This window comes from Echinops telfairi, unplaced genomic scaffold, assembly GCF_000313985.2.
Source record: "Echinops telfairi isolate 266 unplaced genomic scaffold, ASM31398v2 ScPeMD7_7467;HRSCAF=8505_1, whole genome shotgun sequence".
Taxonomy (NCBI): Eukaryota; Metazoa; Chordata; class Mammalia; order Afrosoricida; family Tenrecidae; genus Echinops; species Echinops telfairi.
This window is the reverse complement of record NW_022111368.1, coordinates 6,002,030-6,027,367: the sequence shown is the minus strand read 5'-3', so window position 1 is coordinate 6,027,367 and position 25,338 is coordinate 6,002,030. Positions and strand designations below refer to the sequence as shown.

The following is a 25,338-nucleotide window of genomic DNA, read 5'->3' as shown; positions in this document are numbered from 1 at the left end:
AGATCACTAACAGTTTCTGAGGCTCTGGTGGAGCCCATAAACTTCTCCTCATCAAAAGAACGTGCTATCTATGCTACTTATGGTGCACATGAAGAACCAGTACACAGATTAAGAGGTAGTTGTTTGAACAAACAAGAGATTACTGCATGGTTTAAAACGAGGAAAGGTGTGAGTTAGGGTTGCATCTTTCGGTTACATGTATTCAATCTGTCTGCCGAACAAATAATCTGAGAAGCTGGATTTATATGAAGAAGATTGAGGCATCACGATTGGTGGCAGGCTTAACAACAACCTTCGATACTCAGATGGCACAATCTTGTTTGCTGAAGAAGATGCCTTGAAGTACGTGCTGGTGAAAATTAAGGACTGCAGCCATCAGTAAAGATTGCAACTCAATGTAAGGAAAACCACACTCTCCACTACTGGGCCAACAGACAACACCTTAATAAACAGAGCAAACATTGAAACATTTCCTTTTGCCTGGATTGACAATTTGCAGGATAGAAGCAGCAGTCCGGTGATCAAATGACAGGTGATATTGGGAAAGTCTGCTGCTGCAGCGGTAAAATCAATCAACCAACCAGCAAAAACACTCTTAACATGCTAAAGAGCAAAGATGTCACTTTGAGAGTTAAGGTGCACTTGACCAAATCGTGTCATCGATAATCCTTTCATATGTATGTAAAAGCTGAACAACGAATAAGGAAGCCCACAGAAGAACGAATGCGTGTGAATTATGGTGTGCACGAGAGTAGCATGGCCTTCAGGAAGTGTAAACCCGTCTGTCCTGGAAGAAGTACAATCAGAATGCACCTTAAAAAGTGAGGATGGGTCAGGGGGCAGTATAGCACCGATGAAACACACAGCTTGCCTCTAGTTCTTTGGTGCTTCCTTTCCCCCACTATCATGACCTCAGTTCTACCTTACAAATCAGATTAGACCAGAACATGCTCACTGCTACAGATAATAGCCCACAACACAGGGAATCCAGGATAGATAAACCCCCCAGGGCCAACAATAAGAGTATTGATACCAGGAGGATTAGGGGAGGGTGGGGGGAGATAGGGGGAACAGTTCACAAGAATCAATCTATAGCCCCCTCCCAGGGGGACGAACAACAGAAAAGTGGGTGAGGGGTGACAGAGGATGATGTAAGATATGAAAATAATAATCTATAACTTATCAAGGGTTCATGAGGGAGGGTGGGCGGGGGCAGGGGGGAAGAAAATGGGGAGGTGATATCAGGGGCTCAAGTGGGAAGAGAATGCTTTGAAAATGATGATGGCGGCATATGGGCAAATGTGCTTGACACACTGGAGGAATGTATGGCTTGTGATAAGAGATGTAAGAGCCCCCAATAGAAGTATTTAACTTAAAAAATCATAAAATATTTAAAAAAAGAAAAGAAAAGAAGAGGAGTGAGGAAGGTGAGGCTCCGTCTCAAGTACTTTGGCCATGCTGCCAGGTGAGACCAGCCCCTGAGAAGTGCTTGGCTGAGTAAAGGTTTAGCAGAGGTGCTTGGTAAAGGGTTAGCAAAAAAAGTGGAAGACCTTCCATAAGTTGGACTGACACGGTGGCTGAAATCACGCTCGGATATGACCAGAATTGTGAGGGTGTCAGAGGCCTAGGCAGTGTTTCTTTCTGTGGGGCACAGGGTCGCTATGGGTCAGAACCAACTTGATGGCCCTTACCAACAACAATGTGCCACTGGGGATTATGGGGCATGTGAAAGCTCATCTATTGCTCCACTAATAGTTTATGTCACTGAGATTAAAAAACAAATTACCTCATTCTCTCGTTTAGTATTACTTCACTTATTGAAATTGAATGCTCTCATCTGCCTCCTGGCCCATTCGTTTGTGAGAGGACTACTTATTTTCTTTTGGCATTCTTAGTCACAGCCATAAAATTACATTAAGTGAATCTTACTTGATAACTATTTGGGAGTCATCTATGTTAAGTTAGCTAAAGTCTCGTTTACAGGCTTTTCAGTAGCAGAGTTTTCCTGTGTCAATTCTTGGGGATATATAGATATATACAGCACATGTAATAGATGTGCTGTAAGTTCAGAGAAAACGTCACATGCTTTTATAGCATATCCCTCTCTTTAGCTATATATATTTAAAATTATTCCAATTAATTGGGTGACTAAAAACTTTGTGCTCTTAATGTAGATACATTTGCTATTGATCAATTCATTAAAATCTAAAGTTTCTTTCTAAGAGCAGATGAACTAAATTATCATTACTGTTGAAGATATGGAGAATGACAAACATTCTAATGTATAGCCTCAGGCAGAGGTACGCCTTATTATGACAGAAGGACTATTATGACAGAAGGACCAGAATTTAGCAAGTGCAATGCCACAAAACAAAAACAAAAGAATGAAATATATTTCACTAGGCCTCTTTCTTCCCAAGTCAAAGTTCAATTTTCATTGCCAGAGTGAAGGGAGAGAAATTCTACCTTTCTACACGTTGTCTAATAACCTCGTTGATAGATGAAGACATTCCTTCTCTGGAGAAGTTAATCTAGTCTCCCCAAAGGTCTGATTCACTGGGGAAATGAGGAACACTTGGCTTCAATTCAAGATGGGTCTATGGGGCACAGGACTGCTCTGTTTCCATGGGGGGAGACTTTTAGGTTCACCTGGAATGCAGACAGCACCAGCTCATTGAGAACAATGACACATCAGTTAACGATGTGCTTCCCCTGTTCACGCCCTTTATAATTTTCATGGACCCTCTTGTCACTACCCAGCACAAATAAATCATCTCCAAGAGAAAGCATCTGGGGGCGTGAGCAAGAGGAACTGTCTTGGAGAAGATAAAACACTAAAAGAGCCTGAGCAAAGGCAAGAAGCCTATGAGAGATCCAGCTTTGCTTCGTATGATGGGCTGACTAGCTTTGCACAAGGCAGCCCTGTTTCTTATGCTGCAATCGCATTAGAATGTGCTAGAGATTAAATGAAAACAGTATCAAAACTTCTATTTCAAACACTAGGAATAGAATATGGCAATTTACAAACACTGTCCTTGATTGAGCAAGTCACAGATTCCTGCACGGAATTTAGTGGTGATTCAATGACTTCGTGGGATTCCGCTTCTTGTCTTTAAGCAACATATAGGTAGCTGAGCTTAATTTGGCCTGGGGCTTCTAATTCTCACAAAGCAATGATTTGAACATCATTCTGTACACCATTTTTTGTACATCATCTTGATCTTCACTTTTCCAGACTTCTCTTTTGTTTGGTTATAAGATTGAGAAATTCATTTATTTTATGCCCCTCAAAAGGCAGATTGACAGATGTTATAGACTATAGTAGAATGGGCTGACTCCGTTTGCTGATCACTTCAGGGATTATCATCCAAACTTATATAGAAGATCTCACAGGCTAGTTTTCTTTTGGTAGAGATCTAACCCATGAGAATCCTCCTGTTTTATATCATGACGGCTGGTATTATACCTTCTAGATCAGGCTTCTATCATTGGGAGCAGTCTAACATAAAAGAGGTTTTAAATGGATTGACTGGCTTATATTAAAGTGATTTAAGACAAAAACAACCCCATTTTTTATCCATGTTATCAAAAAGGTGCTATGACTTTGCGGATGTACTTCAACAAGTGGGGGAGTGAGGTAACAAGTAGAGGTGGAAGTGAATTAGGATTGGTCAGGGATAGGGTTCATCATGCAATTTTCTCTACATTGGATTATGTTTGAAACTTTCCCAAAGGAAAACTTTTACAAAAAGTTGAGTTTTTATATGAATGACCCTTCAGAATCAAAATACAATATTGAAAATCTTGGTTTATCCAATCATCTAATTTCAAACTCCAAATCCTCTTTGCAGAATGCTGATATAATAAAAAATAGGTGAAACTTATAGTTATTTACATGTAGCTTAAGCGATTCATATCAAAGTTAAAATGTCCTAAGAACGGAATATTTCAAACATTTTTTCATCAGCCCAACTGCTTTGTAAGGTAGATATGTTTTCATTCAACACGGGTTTCATGACTACCTGCCGTCTGCAAACAAAGGTGATACAATAAACACTTTCGTTGACCTCATGTTAAGTGCCTATTTGCAGCCCCTACACCCAAGAGGAACCTCAATACAAAGTCATAAACCTGAGATCAGTTAACAAATATTCTGGGAATGAGGCTTTTCATGGATTCCGCATAGCCCTCTGTAAGATCTCTGAGTTTGTACTGCAATGGGTCCATACGTGAACATCCTGGTCTTTCTCCGTGCTCATTTTATTTTTATTTTTACCAGTGTTATTCTGGATAAACTCAAGCCGACTCTGAGATGCCATTTAGAGCAATGGGACACCCTAGTGGTTTGAACAAGCCAATGAAGCTCCCCTTCATCATTTGAATTAGGTCTCATATTTTGGGAAATCCAGCAACTAGAAATAATTAGCATAACAATACTAGTCATATTAAAGCATCAGACAAAAACATTTTTTATGAATGAGATAATTGTTCTGAGATAGGAATAGACTATTAAACATTTAGTCATTCTTAATTTTAAAGGCCAAGTAGCCTCCCTGCTCTATTGGAAGTTGTTATTTGTAAAGATAAGCTATGACGGACATGTTTGGCTCCTTTGGGGTTTATGGAACAGCCTGTATGAGTCCTGCTTCTTGATCTCAGGTGCACAAATGTAAAAACTGGAATAAACTCCTTTCTACTGAACACATATCTGAGCATCTTTTTTTTTTTTTGCAGTGGCTGCTGATACTGTTGTAGTCTGAATTTGCATCATCATCATCATGTTTGTTAAGAGGAATTGCAGGATTCGAGTCACGTGTCTCTGTTTTCATGAGCAGGGACATGTGAAGTGAATTGAGAACTCGCTCCATCTCTCAGTTTTCCCACGTGCAAAATGGGGATGGTAGGAATAGCTACTCCAGAGTCTTGTGAGAATTAAATAGGTTATTAAGCAATACCTGCAATAGAGTGAGCCCACTAGAACTACCTGCTGCTAAGATGATTCCTCCCAGACGGGGGTCGTATCTATTATGTGCACGATAAAAGTTCCTATCTATGTGCATCCTGAAGCCTGGGAAGCTGTTTAATTTTGCATGTTCTAAATTGGATCTCAAGGAGTTAGAGAAAACCAACTGTTTTAAGGATATTAGTGTTCATGAATTACGGCACAAAAGTCTAGGCAACAGGAGATAGTAGAATATGACACTCTCACTTTTTGTGTACAACTCACTATGCATGACATCTCAACTGAGAATCCCTACATCAGGGGATTCATGAGCAATTTCATCTGGTCAAGGTCACCCTTCAAAAGAGGCAAGGGGAATATTATGAATCCTTTGGCAGAAGTTCCAGAACAATTTTTCCCAATCAAAACTGTACAAGAAATGGGTTACAGGTCATTTAGATTCCTCGAGGGTGACTAAGCCACCCACTGGGAACGTAGTGAGAGAAGAGGCTGCAGGTGAGATTAAAAATGCCCTTACGTTCCAAGAGGTCAAAGTGATAGATTTAAAATGTCAAGAGGAAGAAATCACAAGGATATTAGGAAACATTCCTAATAACCCATGAGTTCTTCAAAAAGCCAAAGGAATGTTCAGCTTCATTTCCAATTTTGTACACCTGTAATAGGCATGAGAACAGCTAGAATTATCCCATAAAAAAACATATCAAGCCAACAAATCGAATGATGTTCCACCTGCGAGACCACTAAGAATTACAAATAGCTCAATTGCATAGTTAAAAACTTTATAACTTGGTGTGTGGGGATGACCGGGTCTCATATGGCTACCTTCTCTATTACAAACCTACTGCGTAAATGGTAGGAGTTGCCAATTCATTTATTTATGAAGAAAGTCTGAAGTAGCTCTATCCAATCTTTTCAAATTAGAAAAGTGTTTTGTAAAAGCCCACGGTAGGAAAAGAGATAGTTTATAGTTTGAGTGTTGAACTGATAATGCTGTCCTTGAGAGTCTGCTATGTGTTCCAGAATGCTGCCGAATGCCCCCACCGGGAACTATGATGAGGTTCACACACACACACACGGAGCCTGGAGTCCGCACCATCGTTCTGACGACCTCTGACCACTAACCAGGCTTTGGTATTTCCAAATGCAGCCTCCTTCCTAGAAATTCATTAACTTCGCTTCCTTGAGCAAGCCAAGAAGGACTCGCCAAATCCTCCTCTCTTAGCAAAAGGAAGTTTATGAGGCTCTAAAAAGCTTTTAGTTTTAAAAGCAAATATTAATTTGTTCATTGAATGCTTTTCTCTTAGATTGCATTTTGTTGCTGGGAATGAAGTGTGTGACTTGTGTGAAATGCTAACATTCTGCTGCTTGCAAGTACAATTTCATTTATTAATGGCCTATAATTAAGAAGAAATTGTTAGCTAAACAAACAATTAGCTTATTTATCTGAAGAATAAATAGGGGTGTAGGTTATTCATTCATTCGATAAGTGTATTTCGCCTTGACCTACTTTTCATTTACTCAGCTTGCTCGCTGTGTTTTACACACGCAGGCACACACACACACACACACACACACACGGAAGAAGGAACTATCATCTCCCCTGCTTACCTTCAGGTTCTCGAATTTTCCGTCCTACTGCAGACTTGCGAAGCACACTCCTTCCCGAGTTGAAAAGGCTGGCTAACTCGTCCAGAGGGCTGGTGAGCGGCCTGGAGTTAGGGGGGCTGTAGGGCCCCGGGGAGGAGGAGCTGGATGTGGACCTTCGGGGGTCCCCTCGGGCCGCCTTCCCTGGGGAGCCAGGGCGCTTGGCGAAAGAGCTGCAGGCACCGCCCACTGGAGCGGAGGGTGGCTTTGGATGTACTTTGGGCCCATCGGAGCCTGCCGCTGCTTTTCCCGTGTTAACCAAACACGTGTCCGGGGGGAAAGCAAAATGGGTGGGGGGCCGGAAGGTAGCAGGCGGAGGCAAAGGAGGGGGTAACGGGGGCGGTGGCGGCGGGGTGGATGGAGAGGACACTTTGTTCGAGCCGTTAAAGACAGTGAATCCCGGGGAGGCAGGCCGGTCACTCTCGCCTTTGGGAGATTTGGAATACTGTGGAGACAGGGGACTTGATCCTTCAGCCGGGACGGGGTATTTTAGGTTGGTCTCCAGGACGGGCAGTTTTTTCACCTCCAGGGGGGTTAGGGGCGACTCGTCGGAAGCAGGAGAGCAGGTCACCGGGGTGGGAGGAAACACCAGCAGTGGTGGGCGATGAGGAAGCAGGTTCGGGAAAGGGGGTGGGATGTCACACGTATCTTTGAAGGGCCCAGTGGCTTGACAGCTGTTATCACTGTCCTCAAAGGGGATGGGTTTTCGACTCTCAAAAAACAGAGGGGGCGAGGCGGCCATGAAAGAGACCAGGCCCAGGCTGCTGCCACCACCGCTGTCCTCGGGCAAAAAGTACTTCATCTCTTCGTACACCGACTCCCCTGGGTCGGGGCTGTCCCCCTCGGCGCCCGCAGCCTTGATGGCATGGCCGACCATCTCGATGTACACGGGCTCCGTGTCGTCGTCTTCGTCCTCCTGCGCCAAGGCCGGGGCCAGCGCGCCCGGGGGCGGCCCGTCGGCCGAGGCGGCCCTGGACTTGGCAGTGGGCTCCGGCTGGGGAGCGGCCCCGCAGGCCGCCTGGCCCGCCTTCCCTTCCCCGGCCTTGGGGGCCGTGATCTCCTCGTAGGAGCCGCTCAGCTTGGTGTGGGGGCTGCGTTTGGGCTTTCGCGGCGGGATCTTTTTCATGGCGCTGTAGTCGTCGCTGTGCGGCCGGGGCCGGGTCAAAACTGAAGGGAAAGAAGAAGAAGGGACGTGATGGGGGCGGGTTAGGAGGTTCTACAGGGAAACTATTTGCTAGGCTAGAGTTCACCCTTGCTCAGACTTGCTGAAGTGGTCACAGCTCCTGTGTGTTCCCAAGCGTGGAGACACCAGGCTTGCCTTTCAGCCTGATGTGTCCAGGGCCCCTGCTAAGGCTACACACCTGAGCATGAGCGCAGAGACGCTGATTCAGCTGTTGGAGCTAGAGGGTGCTGGCCACCATCGTGGAAGGTGCAACGGAGAAAGCGAAAGCCTCCCAAGAGTCTCAGCCTACACCTATCGGAAACCTACAGGGCTGATTGTGTAGTGGTGAAAGTGCTCGCCTATTCCATGATAGGAAGGTCAGCGGTTTGAACTCACCAGTCGGCCACTCTTCGGGAGAAAGGTGTGGCCAGCTCCTCCTACAAAGAGCTATTGCATGGGGAGCCTTTATGGGGAGCTTGCCTCTGTCCTTCAGGGTTGCAATGAGTTGCCTGGTGACACTGTTGGGTACATGTTGGACTATTCATCTCAAGGCCAATGGTTCAAATCCACCAGCTGCTCTGCAGGAGGAAGACGAGGCTTCCTGTTTTGGTGAAGAGTGAGTCTTCAAAGACCTACAGAGTCGCTAGAGGTGGAATCAACTTGATGGCAGGGGGCTAACCGTCCCTGGATGTAATGACCTTGCACAACTAAAGTTGGTGGTTTGAACCGACTCATGGCCACAGAGAAGAAGAATCTAGACATCCACTTTCTTAATGATTTCAGCCAAGAAGAGCTCCGTTCTACTCCGTAGAGCACAGGGCTGCTGTAACTTGGAAGGGCGTAAACAGCAAGTGGTTTGTTTATTTGAGATTTATAAAGATTTATAGAAGGTTTCATTGAGATGAAGCATTTAGAGATCATCTGTTACTATTGTTAGTTGCTGATGGGTCAATTCTGAGACAGAATTCATCTAGTGGAACCGCTTTATACTTGCATCCTTGCTACTTCATGCAGGTACACAAACAATCTTGCTTACATGCTAATCATTTTAGAGGTGAGAAAATAGAAATCTGGAGTAGCAAACAAATGAGGGTGTCCATGGTATCTCGAGAAAACAAATCAATGGGAGTATTTCAATTGCCCAAGAGGAGGAACACAAGCAAACAGGAACGAACATATCTATGGGAAGGGAGGTGATTAACAAAAGAAGTTTGTGAGTATTGTGCCAACCGTGAGTTACGCAATAGTCAATATGCAGGGATGTGCACTGGAGGTGCACATCACATTCTGTGAAATAGAGCCTTCTGTGATTTGGGCATGTGTGAGCTCCGTGCTATGAAAATAGTGTGGAAACCTGCTTCCAGGTATCCTTGTAGCTGCTGCTGCTGCTGCTGCTGCTGGAATTACTCCAGGTAGGGGCCTGGGGAGCAGGCTGCAGTCGGGGAACAAGTGGGCGCCATCAGGGGAGGGCCAGACACAAGACAACACTCTCAACCCTGAGCTAGAACCAAGACCCCTGCCTCGCCTGCTTGCATCCCACCTGAGGTCCACTGCTGCAAGACTCTGGGCGTGGGGTCTTTAAAACCATTGCGGGGAGATAATGAACAAAAAGGGAGCTGCTTTCACTTAAAAAACAAAAACAACGTATGAAACCCCACATGTGGTCAGAATTAGTGCCATTAAGCTGTGCACCCCTGTATTAAGCCTGAATAGAAAAAGAGAGAAAGATACACATCTAGTATTTAAATGAAAATTTACTAAGGGGAAACTTCCTAAGTTGAAAAAAGGGAAACTTTTAAAAAGTCAAGAAACATAATATTGTTAATAAGAATTCATTTTAAAAGGGGGCACTCTCACTACAAGACGTGAGCCTAAAACATTTATTGAAAGTTAAGAAAAAACAAATTCAAACAGACTTTAAAAAAAATTTCTGGGACTAATTTTGCATGAGATATGATTATTGTAAAAAGTCAAGGAAAGGTTTGCACACGAAGAGAAATCTTCTTTGATGTTCCCCACGGATGGAAGGGGAGAGAGGGAGGGAGGGCAATCAGGGGCTAGGAAGCAGCTCATGTTAACCAGGGTGAAGAGGAGAGCAATACTCAATACAAGGTAGCTTTGCTAAAAGAGGACGGCAGGTAAAGAACAAAAGTTTTAAGGTTTATATCCAGATGTATTTTTACTATAGACTATTATGCCTGTATTTCACAAATAACCATAATTTCCTCAGAAACCAGGGAACTATTTTACAAAAAGGCATGCGGTTTTATGAATGGATAGAAACATCTGTAAATCGTGAGGTTATTTGCCTATTGTGTATTTGACTAACCATTAACCTGGGATATGTGATGATGCCAGAACACTTAATGTTTGGGAGCAGACTGTTCACTAGTTGTGGTTGTGGCTGCTGTGACTCATTGAGCTTGTGCGCTGTCAAGCTGCCACCAATTGACTTGCAACCAATTGACTTGCAACGCACAATGAGGCACGTGTGCAGAGTGGAGCTTCCCTGGAGTTGTCAAGGGTATGATCATTTGGAAGCGGGTCTATTTTCTGAAACATCCCCTGGTTGGGTTGTCACCTTTTGGGTGACAGCACTTTCTTCCCCTGGTTTTGAGGACACAAGGAAAGAAAATGGTGAAAATAAAATAAGGGAGAGTCAGAAATGGGTTCAAATCTCCACACTACCACTTAGTCGTTGATAATTCATGCCATCATGAACCAGAATCTACTGCGCTATATCAGTGAATAGAACATATCTAATTTCTGACCCTCTTCTGTCCAGATGAGAAGAGTCAGATTAACACATACGTAAGGTCTACACGACATCACAGAGTGACCCATGTTATGAAAATGAGAAACCACCACCAAGCTAAGGAGTAACAGAATTCTGTGTGTGTGTGTGTGTGAGTGTGTGTGCATTTGTGTTGGGGTCAGGGGTCCATAATTGCAATTTTTAAATTGGGTTTTTAGGCAGATCCCTTTTAGCCTCAATGTAATCATGTATTATACAAATGACATTAGTAACTATCTCAGACCAAAATAGATATTTTATGTAATATGCTTACCTCAGGTCCTGGCACCCTGAAAACATGAAGTAAATGGTAAACATCCAAATATGAATGGAAAAGAACAGAGTTAATTTTCCAACTCAATGGACAATTTTGTAAGCCAGTATTAAACAGGTTTACCCAAAGCAGCCAACTTCTAAGAGCGGAAAAGTAACAAAATGTGTGAAGCTGTAGTTAGTTAATAAGCATGATTCAAAACGCTTTCAATGTGCTAAAACAAAGCAGCCCCTAAGCTTCTCCCTCAAAGGTAATGAACCAAAGCCACATTTTAAACTTCGTTATCGTAGAGTTGTTCAGAAGATTTGCATAACTCAAAGGATATGTGCAGATTATTTCTTTTCTGAAAAGAACTTTAACCATATTTTTAATCCCTTCTACTCCTCCATGACCTCTCCTCTCCCATAGTTACCAGGACCTATAACCCCTCTCTTGAACCTGTGCAGGCCTGTGAGACTGCCCCAGTTTGATGAGGGAGGATGATTCAAAGGGTGAAGCCAGGTTTCCGGAACATGGGGACAAGTATTGGGAAATGGTTTCCAGGCCTTAGGACTAAGTCGGAAGGAAGACACTAGCAACATGTGGCCATTGATTTTCAGAATTACTGTGTCATAGTCACTTCTGCGGAGCTCTGGTGGTGTAGTGGTTACGTGTGGGGCAGTGGTTCGCATGGTCACCAGTTTGAAAACACCAGCAGCTTGTCGGGAGAAAGACTGGATTTTCTACTCCTTCCGTAAGTAAATGGCAATGGGGAAAATGACTGGGTTTTCTACTCGTAAGTGGATGGCAATGGGTTTGGGTTATTTTTGTTTGTTTGAGCCACTTCTATATACCACAAGATGCCTCTGATTTCAGATCAGGTCATGGGGGTGGGTGGTGGTGGTGGTGGTGGTGGTGGTGTAACACTTGTCTTTTACCTGGTCCTTCTGTGTGTTTGTTGTGTGAAATGTAGGTAACAGCCATTCAGAGTTCCCAGTGTCCAGTTAGAAAGTGTCAGGTTGGAGGACAATCATCTCCGGAGGGCCCGCTCTGGCAGAGTGAAGAGTGAAGCCATTATACTAAAGGTTGGCATTTTGTTCCACTCAGAGGTGTCTTGGGGAAAAAGTCTGACAATCTGTTTAAGAAAAATTAGCCCTCAAATACTTGCTGGATCACAGTCCTACTCTTACCCAAATGGAATCACCATGCGTCGGAGTCGAAGGCCCAGCATGGAAGCTGACCTTGGCCTTCTTTAGACCAATGAGATTTTAGATCTTGAGCGTGAGCCTTTTGGGATAAGGAGGTGAGGTTTTGAGGTGGCCGTCTTTTGTACGTGGGAAGTATGTGCGTCATTTTGTGCAGATGTTCACTACGGCAGATTGCATCTTCCAAAATTGGCCACAAGAATATTTGCAGGCCTGTCAAAGGGTGAGATCTATTTACTCTTTCCTACAAAATTGGTCTTTGTGACTGCCGTGATGAGTAACACGTGGTGGTGGACAGGATGCCCAGTGGCTTCCAAGTCTCGGTCCTAACGCATCCCTGGCTTCCATTATGCGGCTTTTTCTCTACCAGCACATGCATTTTTTAAAGCTCCAACCCTTCCTGTATAAATTCCAGCTACGCTGAGGCTCCCATTCTCCACAAACCACGAAGAGAGGCCACCGAGAGATGCCCATGTCGTCCAGTCCCATGCCTCAGATGGCTGGAATGTCATACATGGAGTGACCCCTTTGCAAATGATTCAGCTTCAGCTACCCATGTGCCAGCTGCAACTGCATGAAGATCACTGAGCACACACCACGTCCCTGAACCCCATGAACTCCTAGAACGCCAGGAGAAGAATGAGGGTTGCTGTGTGTAAGATACTCAATTTCAGAGTGATTTGGTAAGCAGTACGAGGTATAACGGGTGCAATATTACTTCAAAGGTTTTCTTGAGATATAGGAAAAGCCCTCCTGCCCCTGCTCCCTTTGTGTGTGTGTGTGTGTGTGTGTGTGTGTGTATGTGACCACACAAATGCAAAGGCAGCATGTGAAGAGGCCGTTTGCAAGGCTGATCTCTAGAATCTGACCGCCTCTCTCCTTACGCTGCCTGTGCCACCTCGTAGATGCGATCTCACGTCTCTCGGACCCACTGTCCTCATCTAGGCAGCCCTCACCATAACAGTGCGATATCACTGGGCTGGTTCTACAGACTGACCGAGCACGATGGCAGGCACATGAGGAACATTCAGTAAAACTCAGCTGCTGTGCTCTTCCTCCTCATTATTACTGCATAACGAAATTGAATCCTGAGTGATAGAGCAGGGCTCCTAAAGTGTGGCCTTTAGCAAAATCAGTCCACCTAGGATCCAATATGAGTCATGCAGATAGCGCATAGCCCAGTGATCATTACTAAACAAGAATCTCCCGTAGTGGGTACTCATTCTCACTGCTCTCGGGTCGATCCTGACTTGCAGTGATCCTATAGGACAGAAAAGATGTCCCTGTGGGTTTCTGAGACTAATTCTTTACAGGAGTGGGAAGTCCATGGTGTGACTGGGGGTTCAGAACTGCTGATTTGGTGGATAGTAACCCAACACGTCGACTAGAACAGACAATCTTTATTTTTCATAAACTGAAAATGAAAGGTCAAAGTTATGACATTGAACTTTATCTCGTTTTTGTGATATCTCTGTGTGCTAAAGTTCATAAATTCAATATGGATTTGAGTTGAAAAGCGACTAAAATTGACTTTATATTTGGCGCTCTCCTAGGTTTTTTTTTCGTCCTAAGATTAATGGGTAAAACATTCCAACAACTTGATATCAGTGAAATGAAGTCAGGAAGATATTTCATGATCAAAGGCATCTTTGCATTAAATTCTAGGGTTATAAGTGCAACACCATGGGCAGATCCTTAAATCTCAGGCTTTATCATCCCTTTGGAAACTGGATTCTTATTTCAGCTATCAGGGAATAAGATAAGCATTTAAGGAGCCTAGATAGCGCTGTTGTGGAAAGGTTGATCTGCAAACCACAAGGTTGGTGGATCCAGGAAAAACCCAGGAGCCATTCCATGGGAGAAAGACGAGACTCTGCTCCATAAAGCTGGGCAGCCTCAGAAACCCGAGATACGGCCACTGCAAGTCAGAATCAAATCGATGACAGTCAATTTGGGTTTTCTATCATTTTAAAACCATGCTAGAAGATACAGTTACTTTCTCGCACAAGAATACTTTCCTTCTGATCCCCCCCACCCCTAAATTAGACTAGGCGAAATTAAAGTCTATTCCTTATCATTAATCAACACTAGTCCACATGCTATTCCCATGGAAAACAAGACATCTTTCATCTATGAGAAATGAAAAAGAGTGTGAAGTATTCCCATCAGGAAGATAAATACGTATGCAAGTGCCCTCCATGACCCCATTCTTCAAGTGTGGTTTTCTTTAGTTTCAGAACAAAACACATGCTTAGCAGAGAACCTAGAGCTTCCTAGATGCTACGTAAATGCCACCGAGATGGTTGGCCAGGCAACTGTCTCCATAAACGAGGATGGCTTTAAAACCAGCCCTAGTGGTGTAGTGAGTTACCTACCTTGGGCTGATAACCACTTTCTAGTCCTGTAAAAAGTTACAGTCTTGGAAACCCGCAAGGCCAGTTCTCCCCTGTCCTGTAGGTCATAAGAATCAAAATGGACTCAATGACAGTAAGGATTTTTAAAATTTATTTATCATTTGCGGGAAATTAATGGTTTCAACTAAGCTTCAAAATATATTGGACCCTCTTTAACATGGGAGCAGGTGCCAGGCAATGGTCTTACTGTGTCTCCCTCCTCATCCTCTTTCTCAGACTACCAACCAAACTAACTCTCAGACAGTCAATTTTGAGTCTCAGCAACCGGGTTGAACTGCCCATTAGGTGGAACTACCCCATTGGGCAGCTCAAACCTCCCTGCTGACTCTTTCCAGGTTTCCACCCTTTTCTCCTTTGTCTCACAACATCCGCCTGAGACTGCCAGCCTATGCTGATCTCATCATTTGTTTCCACATCCTCTCTCCTACTGCTCTGCAAGGTCCCTGTGAAGGAGCCAGGCTCTTGGAATACACTTAATTAATACTTGTTGAATGAATACATGAGTCATAGGTTGTGAAACTCATGTCCCCCTGTTACTCCAGCAACACTTTTTTCAGGGAAAGGTCTATGGATGACCTCATTTGTGTCCAATTGTAGGAATAGAGGGAACATGTTTTAAGGGACATTCTGAACACAGATGCTGGGCCAATCTCAGTGGTACATTTTGAACGTTGCTGAAGTGTGTTCATTTCCATGAACTGACAGGAGCGAATTCTGTTTCAATGAAAGCAGCAAAAAGAAATCTATTCCTCCAACACTTATTTCTTCCTGCAAAGAGTTTTGTATTTGGAGTGGTTACTACATATCCATCTCTGTTCTGGAATAAATATGTTAACACGACAGCTCACACCAATAACAAAAACAGGGCATTATTTCTAAATGAAACCACAGAGTCCCACCGTTCTAGAAGTTCAATGGGGTTGCACGGAGAGTGGAGATGTAGCACAAACGTATTGGATGAGAATCTACAGGAAAGGCGTGCAGTGCATGCATTACTGTAAGGAAAAGAACACAAGAACACGAAGTTGAATGTGGTCGAGTTATTGGTTCCTGTACGGGTTTGGCCCTCCGTTCTTCCGTTCAATCTCCTCTTACTCTTTAACCACATGGATTGATGAGCAGCTTCATTGATAGAGAAAAAGAGTGTGATCGTGATTGTTTTGAACATGCCAGAGAAAATGACTCAGATAGCAAACACGTTTTCATGCGCATAAGAAAAAAGGGTTCATAAAACACTTTAAATAGCGATCAAATTTGCTTCTTATTTATTTATTTTTTGACAAAAAGAGGGTAATTTTTATGAACTGTTACTTGGTGCAAAACACTCCTGTGGTGACGTATGAAGAGATTAAAAGCAGCGCTAACAGACTTTCCTGTGATGCAGGACAATTCTTCACTTTGTCGCCACATGCAGAGTGCTTAAAATGTCACCAAGTATGACAAAAGAACAGAATTTTGAATTTTGCATATTTTTAATGTACCTGCCTTTCAATAGGCCCACTTCCCAGTAAATAGGCCCTGGGTTGGTGTACAGTGTCTGCCCTCATTTGCCTAATGGGAGGTTGGTGGTTAAAACCCACTCAGCTGGAACTCAGAAGGAAAGTGCTTGTCTCTTCTGGGACACCTGGGTCATCATGAATCGGAATCAAGTCTAGGCAACAAGGCTAGGTTCGGGTTCTGGTGTCTCAGGCCACCTCGCCTGGACAACATGCGTTTTGATCAGACTAGAGCTGTGCAGTCCTGGGAAAGATGTCTAAGGTGCTGCGGTGCATCTACTCCTAATCTTCCTCAACTACTTTCAGCCCCTTCACAGTTGTGCCATGGCTGAATTAGAGCAAGTAGGTGGGGTGTCCTTTGTGATCATGGATTAGAAGTCAGAGCACTAACAAATGGAGTGACTAAGCTCCGCTTTTAGCCCTCTCTGACTCTCCAATGCTATAAAAACTAGCAAGCAGAAATATTCACAAACGAGATGCTTTTAAAGGCTTTACATGCTATTCTGAGGCCCAATGTATAGAGCTTGTTTGCAGCTTTCAAATTTGGATAAGGCTCCATTTTGTATAATCTGCCTTTTTTCAAACTTGTTTTGTACTTGTTTTTCAATTTCTGGGACTATTTCGAGTCCTTCATATTCATCCTATCTCATCGTCTTTAGCTTTTTAGAGGCTCTTCTTGCTTTTTCAATCTGCACCAAACTTTCTGTCCTTATTTTTAATGTTATCTTTTTGAGAACTAGCTCTTTAATCCCATTCTGAGGTCAGAAAGAAAAAAGAGTGAACGTATGGGGCCCATTTCACTTTCTCAAGAAGTGTGTATGTGACTTGCTCCAGTGTTGAAGCCCCTCAATTGTACAGCACGTTTGGGGAATGCCAAGTTCCTTTGGAGATCGCATTCTAGTTTGATGTCTATACTATATATCCACTTGAAAGGCTGCCCTCTACATTATTTCTTGAAAATCACTTCTCATTTTTCTTTTTGTCCTTATAACCATGACTTTAAAATCACATACTTTCAAATCAAATTCCCTCCCCTATGAACGCCTATGGCTTTTTCTACACCTTCATGTACATATGACTGTAACACGATTCATACACTGCTGACGATTTCTCCTAAATATCTATTCTTTCTAAAAGGGACTCACTGAAAATCTTTACAGGAATTACCAAACAAGCAAACCAACCAAAAAAGCAGACCTAGAAAATGGGTCTGCTTAATTCACATAATCAAAAGTAATTAATAAATAAAGTTTAGAAGAAAGACCGATTGCTGTCGAGGGCTTTGATGGGCAGCAACAGCCCGGGTGCGAGCAGAACTGTGTTCCGGGGAGCGTTTCACTGATTGATGGTTGGGAAGTAGACGGACGGGACCTTTTTCTGGATGTAGGCACTTAGAATTGACATTCTAAGATGAACTTCCCCTCGATCCGTCTGTTTCAGGGGTCTTCCAGCACCTTCCATGTCTCAGTCACCTTTACCTCTAGATGAGTTTCTTCTTCTTCTGTATTTTTATATTTATGTCTCATTTAGGAACCAAAATAATTTTGCACAATCCTATGCTCATATATTATTTTCTAGGGAAGCCTCTCTAAGAATTCCATTTGGAATGTCAACACCACTCTTACACTACCATCCTTCATCCTTGTTCATGTCTCTCCACTGTCTTCTTCTAAGAGACTCCACTTAGTGACTTCTTGGGTGTTTACCATCTGTATTCCTCCACAGGAATATAAATTCCATGAGGCACAGACATTTTTGTCTGTTTTTGTTCACTCTTGTATCCTCTGGCTATTGAGTAGAGTCTACCACCAAACTAAACCAAACTTATTTCCATTGAGTCGATGCCAACCATCGCAACCCTATAGGATCGGATAGAATTGTTCTTGTGTGTTTCTTAGACTGTAACTTTTTAAGTGAGTGGAAAGCCCCATCTTTCACCTGAGGAGAGGGCTCGGGGTTTTGAACTGCTGGTCTTATGGTTAACAGCCCACTGCATAACTACATAACCACTACACCACCAGGGCTCCAGGTTCCAACACAGTAAGTGATGAATACAATCTATTAAACGAGCCCTGGTGGCATAGAGGCTTACTAGTTAGGCTGCTAACCTCAAGGTTCATGGTTTGAATCCACCAGCAGCTCAGAGGGATAAAAGATGAGGTTTTCTGCTCATCTTTTATAGTTTGCAACCCAAAGGGGAAATTCTACCCGGTGTTTTAGGGTTGCTATGAGTCAGTTGACGTGATGGCAGTGTAGTTTTGAGTTTGAGTTAAATGAGTGGTTGAATTTGTATTCAACTAATGTGGCATAGTGGTTAGAAACCTGTTGGGTTTCTAACCACAGGGTGAGCAGTTCAAAACCACCAGCCGCTCTGGGGGCGAAAGATAAGGCTTTCTGCTCTGGTAAAGGGTTCCAGTCTTGGAAACCCAGAGGGGCCGTTTCCCCCGCCGTATAGGGTTCCCGTGAGTCCGAATGGACTTGATACCAGGCGGTGAGTTGAGTTGAGAAGCACCTTTTAATTAAACAAAGACAATACTATTGAGTTACGGGAAATTTTATAGAGAATACTATTGTTTTCCCTTTTAAAGTCAATTTTTCTAGACCACTAATGCTGGATGGCATTATCTAGTACGCAAAGTTTTACTAACTGAATTTTGCTGTACAATTATTCTCCTCTGTGTGAATCATTTCACTTCCCATATGATAAAGTGGGCTTCATTTTTAATTAGGCTGTGATAACAGGAAAGCCTGATGAAATTTTCACCTTTTCATTAGTGAACGTTGCACACAATAGTGACTGCATTTCTGAATTGCTCTGGTTTCAGGCTGCTCCTTCAGGGCTGGGGTGGTGAGGGGAGTTAAGGAAATGATATATAAGGCGCTTTTCCCTAAGAGGCTTAGACATTTGAATAAACGTTATTTATATTTAATGATTAAAGAGCCGCCGGCAAGCCAACAATTGGATTTATTTCTATTAAAAATATATTAGAGCAACAATCCTGCTTTGGGGCACTTAAAGACCGGAAGTCAGAGCATCAATAAACCCCAGCAGTGCTATTTTCTCATTCCCTTTTAGCTAACCTTCATTAGCCGTTTCCTTAGTGGCTGCCGACAAGCAGGCACTCACGGCCTCATAAGAGGCACTCAGCCGGGTGTTGGGGTCTCTCTTCGGCTTGGGCGGAGGCTGTTTCCTTGGTGATGGCAGGCTGGTGTGGTCCTCCACGCTGAACACGGAGTGGAGGGAAGGAGACCTGCAGGACGATCCCGCCAGGAACTGGACCAGGCTGTCCACGGCTATCGGAACTGGGACGGAGCTGGAATGGAAATGCGTGGGTCCGCACTTGTGCTCCGCTCTTAGGAGGAAACAACACACAAACAGTACCACAGGAAGAGATGCCCAGATGCATTATTCAAATGATGACAATGAACCCGCTCAAGCACATGTAATAACAGCACCCCCACCCCTCTTGCTCTGGCGAGATGGATGCGTGGGCCCTTCTCTGGTCGATGAACGAAGCCAGAGAAAGCATTCCTGATCTGCTGGCCCCTGCTTCACGATTAATGAGAACACTAGCCATTCATTAGGATTACTCTCTAAGAGTCTCTCACAAACATTTCCGAGCTAGTTTCACATTTTATATCAGGCATTCGCCGGATGAATCTTTCATACTTGAATTGTTAAGCAAATCAAAATTCCAGAATTTCAATCTGAATGATAATTTCTGGGAAATCCATCTTCACAGAGAGTTACTGATGCGTCAAATGCAGTTCATCACCATTTCCCCACGCAAAGGGAGGGTGGACTGTACTTATTTACCACTCTGTGAGGTTTACACTGCGGCTTTCCCCTGCTCTCTCTTTTGTCTTGCCATAGCCAGTCTTTCAATGATTATTTAATTATGTTCAAAACTATGGATATCCATCCTATGTATACAGGCAATATAGATATAGTGCCTGTGACTCCATCTGATTGACCAGCGCCAAGTGCACTGCTGGCATTCCACAGATAGATAATTCTTCTGTTAATTTTACATCAGGCCAATAAATACATAATCACATTGAGAAACCAGAGTGGCTGTTTAGTTCCAGCCGAGAAAATGATAAATATTATTCTGGAAGTGGCCTGAAATTAATAGTTATCTGGTTTAAAAATGCCTTCTGGCTTTACATGCCAATGTTGTCAGACATTAACTAGATGCCACCGTGTATTCATTCTACCAGGAGTTTCCAGAACCTTTGCTTTTATAATTATATATTTGTCTGGCACTGCACCAACAGGGCTGGAATCTCCCATAAGACAGAGCCTGATGCCCCTGTAGTCAATGAAGTAGCTGGAGAGGCAAGCCTGGCACTCGGTGGATCATTTGTTTTCCCTATAATGTTTAATTACAGTTTTCTGTACAAAGGGGATTTTTTTCCCCCAGTATTTAATCACTGAGATATTTGAAGCTAATTAACCAGAGACACATCGCCATTTCACTTTAATAAAAAATCAGTTGACATAGGCATTAGAGGCAAAGGGGAGTCATTTTCAGGGAGTAACAACTAGACACTAACAGTTTCCTATGGACCAATGAACCACCTCCCTGACAAGTGAATTAGAATGCAAAGGAAACAGCTGCTGCCCCTCCTGGGAGGGCTCCTGCTTTCCCAGGGGTCTGCATTCTTCCAGGTGGAGGAGGTATGCGAATGGAGAAGGGCCAGTTTGTCTTTACATTTCTATTCCAGTTTCAGCATTCACAGTGCATTTTGAGGTAAAATGTTTCATTTCCGCCCCCCCCTCCCGCCGCCCCCAAAGCTTTCCATACTGGCCTCCCCCACTCCAAAAAAAATGTGACAGTTTAGGAAGGGGATTCTAATAGATATGAACAACATACTGATCCCACTCTTGTTTATTTTTTTAAAATGTTTTCAGAGTAACTTATCAAGTTTTATTGTTCAGATTTCTGGAACTTCCTGTAAGTTGGCCTTATAGGCATCAACGTCGTATAAAAACACCAAAAGCCAGCTATAGGAATGCAGAAACATGAGATGCTTTAAAACTCTCGAGTGGTCTTGAAATAATAGTAAGGGATGCCAACACTGTAAGAGAAACAGTAAGTATTGCACAGGATGGCGTCAACAGAGATAGCATCTTTTTCACTTAAGAAACACACAGGACAAGTAGGCTTCTAGATGGTTGCAGTTTCAAGTAACAAACCAGGCGTGAATGCCTGTTCCCGGAACGACTGTCCTATTTGACTGAACTTTGCATTTCGAGCTATCGGAATCCTCCTGAGGCCATCGCATCAATCGCAAAGGTAATTAAACTTGCATGCTATCTATCCATACCTCTTGGTTCCTTCCTCTTGTTTGTTCTTGGCCTCGAACTTGTCTTTCTGATAAGTGGCATTCGTTTCATTCCGCACTCGGTCATTTTCCCGGGCAATGTCGGAAGCATTCTGAATGACCAGGGCATCATAGGTTCTCAGGCCCATGTCCTCTGTGTTCTGTAGAAAGCTATTGATGGAAGTAACCTCTTGCTGCTTGACGCTCATTTTCTGAAGCAGGTGCTGGCGTGCTAGAAATCCTCTGATAACTTTCATAAAAGAACACAATTGGTAAGAGAAGCAAAGGTGAAGCAGACACACACGAACAACAATCGCAGTGCATGGGTATCTGTTCAGTTAAGGTACGAGACACATCCAGTCAAGCACAAGGATTCCCTACCATATTCTATTCTCATATAAAAAGGATATCTGAATTCATTACTGACACCTGAATGGCACAATAACAACAACAACAACAACCAAGTATGTGAATGAAGGTTGGCAGGTGATACTGATGACACTGCTTCTCCATGCCTCTTGGTAAACCAGGAGAGACCATGATGAACTGGGCTCCAGTCAGGGCTACAAAGAGCTGGCGTCAGACCCTCAGAGATTCTGGAGGTGTGACTGTGCCTGGGCCTTTTGGGGATGAGTCGGTCTCATAGAATACCAGATCATTACACAAACGGCATGGCCTGTGGGATTAGGCTTGGAAAATAGCATGCAGATAGTGTTTTGAAGGTGATTTGTGTTTTCGAAAAATGAACTTTCCTTGATGACTCTGAAAATAGCTGATGCGGAAAAGAAGGGTCTCCTCCCTGCTCTCTTGGAGAAGTAAACACAGCAAAATGTGTGCAACCCGGAGAAAAGTAGCGCATAAAAAGGCTTTGAAAATGGTCATGCCTGCCATATCATACACTGGAGAGCACAAGGACCATTGTCAGACACTACTATTTAATTTGATATCACATATTAAATGCCACCCATTTTCAGTCTTATCAATATCATATAATAATTATTCATATCATATGTAATAATGATGTAACACAGTAATCCTCCACTATGCCGAGGTGCTCTGTTCCAAAACACACTCACTCTCATGCCAGAAATACTAGATAGTATCAACTTATATATATATAACTTCTATACACATATATATGAAAGAGTTTGATTTATAAATGAGCAATAACGAATAAAATGGAACATATAATTTAGTATACTGTAATAAAAATGACATGAATGGAAGAGCAGTAAGGTGCCTAATGTCATCAAGCTATGCACTCATTTAACATTTTTAGAGTGTGAAACTGCAGAAAGTGAAATTGCAGAATAAGAGGGGATTGTTCTATATGCCAAGGAGCCTGGTGATGTGGTGGTTACGATTTGGGCTATTAACTGCAAGGTCAACAGTTTGAAATCACCAGCTAGCTCTTCGAGAGAAAGGCAAGACTTTCTACTCCTGTCAACTGCTAGATTCTCAGAAATTCACAGGGGCAGGTCTACCCTCGTCGGTAGTGGCCCTATGAGTCAGAATGGACTCGATGGGAGTGACTGAGTGAGAGCTGTATATACCAAAGGAGCCCTGGCAATGGAATGGTTAACTATTGGATGGTTAACCACAAGGTCAGTGGTTCAAAGTCACTAGCCTTTCAGCAAGAGAAAGATGAGGCTCTCCGCACAGACTCACAGCAATGGGTGTTTGGAAAGAAAGAGAAGCTTAGTGAGGCTAAGAAAAGGTCTCCAGGTGGACAATCTATAAGTGACCGAGCTGGGGTTCAAATCTCTCTCCTTGTAACAATGCCAAACTCGGATCCCTTCACCTTGGAAATGTGATCCCTAGTCCTCTGTAGAGCTCTGTGACCCAAACAGGTTGCACTAGGGAAGCAAGTGTATGATCAGCACATGGAAGAACTTCTTAACAAATGGACCCAGTGGCCTTCTGAGAACGGGAGGCCTCTTCTCAGCAATGCTTGGAATTCTGATGGGATTTTATCACCTTCACGATGTGAACCCGCACAATTCCACTTTTCAAGTTATGGGAAGATCTATGAATTCAGGGAAAACCAATCAATGTAGCAACGACACTTTACTCTTTTTGGCTTTAGTTCTGGGGTTGGGGAGAAGTGATGTGGATCTGTCAACATTAAGTGCTTTAAAATACGAGGGGTGCCCCTCTTAAAAAAAACCCTGAATTTTTTTTGCAAATATATGTATTTAATTAATTAATTTATTTTTACAAAACAACCTTATCACCTTCAAAATACTCTCCATTACAGTTAATACATTTGTCAAATATGTAATTCCATTCTTGGAAACATTTTTCTCATCTGTTTGGATGGTTGACAGCACCTCTCTTGTTTTTTTCTTTACCTCTTCTACATCATCAAATCACTGTCTTTTCATGTCTCTCTTCATTTGCCGAAACAAATAAAAAGTCGCACGGATCAAGGCCAGGTAAGTAAGGTGTGTAGGCCAAGAGGGGCATGCTCTATTTTTGCCCAAAACTGGCACACAGATGGCTTCCTGAGTGGGTGCATTGTCATGGTGGCAAAAGCCGTCCCCTATCTCCCACAAATCAGGCCTTTTTTGTCCCACGCTGTTATGCAATCTTTTCAAAACCTCTTAAAAATTAGAGGCTAAATAGAAAGCTCGATGAACCGTCTGATCTGGTGGAATGAATACCAAATGCACTATCCACCTCACATCAAACAAACAAATGAGCATCATCTTGATCTTTGATTTCACTTGATGAGTTTTTTGGGGCGATGGTGTCTTCCACTCACTTAAATGATGTTTGCTTTCAGGGTTGTAAGAATAGTACCATGTCTCTTCAACAGTAATGGCCTTCGAAAAAAAGTCTAGGTCGACTCAGAGTTGTTTTTTCAAAGCAAGGCATATTTCCACTTGATGCTTTTTCCTGGTCAGTCAGTAACTGAGGGACTAATTTTGCAGCGACCCTTCTCATTCCCAAATCTTCCATTAAAATTATCTGAACCAAGCTCCAAGATAGTCCATCTAACTTCCCCATCTCTTCAATGGTCCATCGTTGGTCTTTGGGCACAAGTGCATTAATTTTGTCAACATTTCGCCCATTTGGAAGTTGATGGATATCCAGAATGAGGTTTTCCATCAATCAACATTTCAGCGTTTTTTGATCTGAGAAAACCACTCAGACACTTGAGTTTTTCCCATAGTGCTGACCTTGTAAGCTGTGTTCAACATCACAACAGTTTCTGCAGCATTTTCCTTAGCAGGAAACAAAATTTCACAGCTGTACGCTGTTCTCTTCAATTGGCCATTAAAAAAGAAAAACAAAAACAACCCCCTCCCCGACCCCCCGAGGTTGGAGTAAACCTGCTTTTATGAAAAACTCACTGTGACCAGAGAAAAACTTCCCAGGTGATGCCACTAGGTGCACTCACTCAAAGCAAGTTGTTAGATCTCTGCCTAGGCTGAAAAAAGGCATGCTATGAAGGCCCCACCCTGGGGAGCTTTGTTTCTAGTTTTTTTGGGGGGGATACCCCCTCATATTCCATGGATATAGAAGAACTAAAGTGTGGGCTATCTACAAACCCATTTTGATGCCTACTTGATTACAGGGCTGAAAGTTGATCACAACTTATCCTACTATAGTTTCACAGGAAAATAATATGCAAATTTCTATAATGCGTAAGGCTTTATTTTTCTAAGATGGCAATACCAAATGTTTCGTTACTTTTTAATGCATGTATGAGGTTAAGTATAAAACAGTCAAGTTAAAATAATCTATAGGGGGTAAAATGGCAAAAGGTATACTCAGACTTTTGGAAAAATGAGACGCAGAATGAAATAAAACCCCAAAACCTTAACTATGTGAAGGGTATGATGAGAGGAGCAAAAAAAAAAAAAAAACAACACAAAACCCTAACCTCGCAAACTTTAAACTGGCCTGATCATGTTCTCATTTTGTTATTGTTAAAAGAAAGAGAGAGACTTTTGGAAGAGTGACGGTGAGGTCTATTCCAGATGTTTAATCTGTTGGTATGAACTTCATAGGGAAGGCCAGGTGAGTTTGTCACACTTACTTGACCCTCACTAGAGCAAAGCTATTCATTGACT

General features: G+C 43.0%; 1 protein-coding gene across 1 annotated transcript in view; it reads right to left on the bottom strand.

Annotated features, from left to right (window-relative positions):
* MYO16 (myosin XVI) overlaps positions 1-25,338 on the bottom strand; it is a 580,058-nt gene that overhangs the window by 80,831 nt on the left and 473,889 nt on the right. The window contains exons 29-31 of the mRNA XM_004704405.2: positions 21,263-21,509; positions 19,013-19,284; positions 6,572-7,774 (exon numbers count right to left, since the gene is read on the bottom strand). Of these exons, the coding sequence (XP_004704462.1) occupies positions 6,572-7,774; positions 19,013-19,284; positions 21,263-21,509 (1,722 nt within the window). The remainder of the gene's footprint in view (positions 1-6,571; positions 7,775-19,012; positions 19,285-21,262; positions 21,510-25,338) is intronic.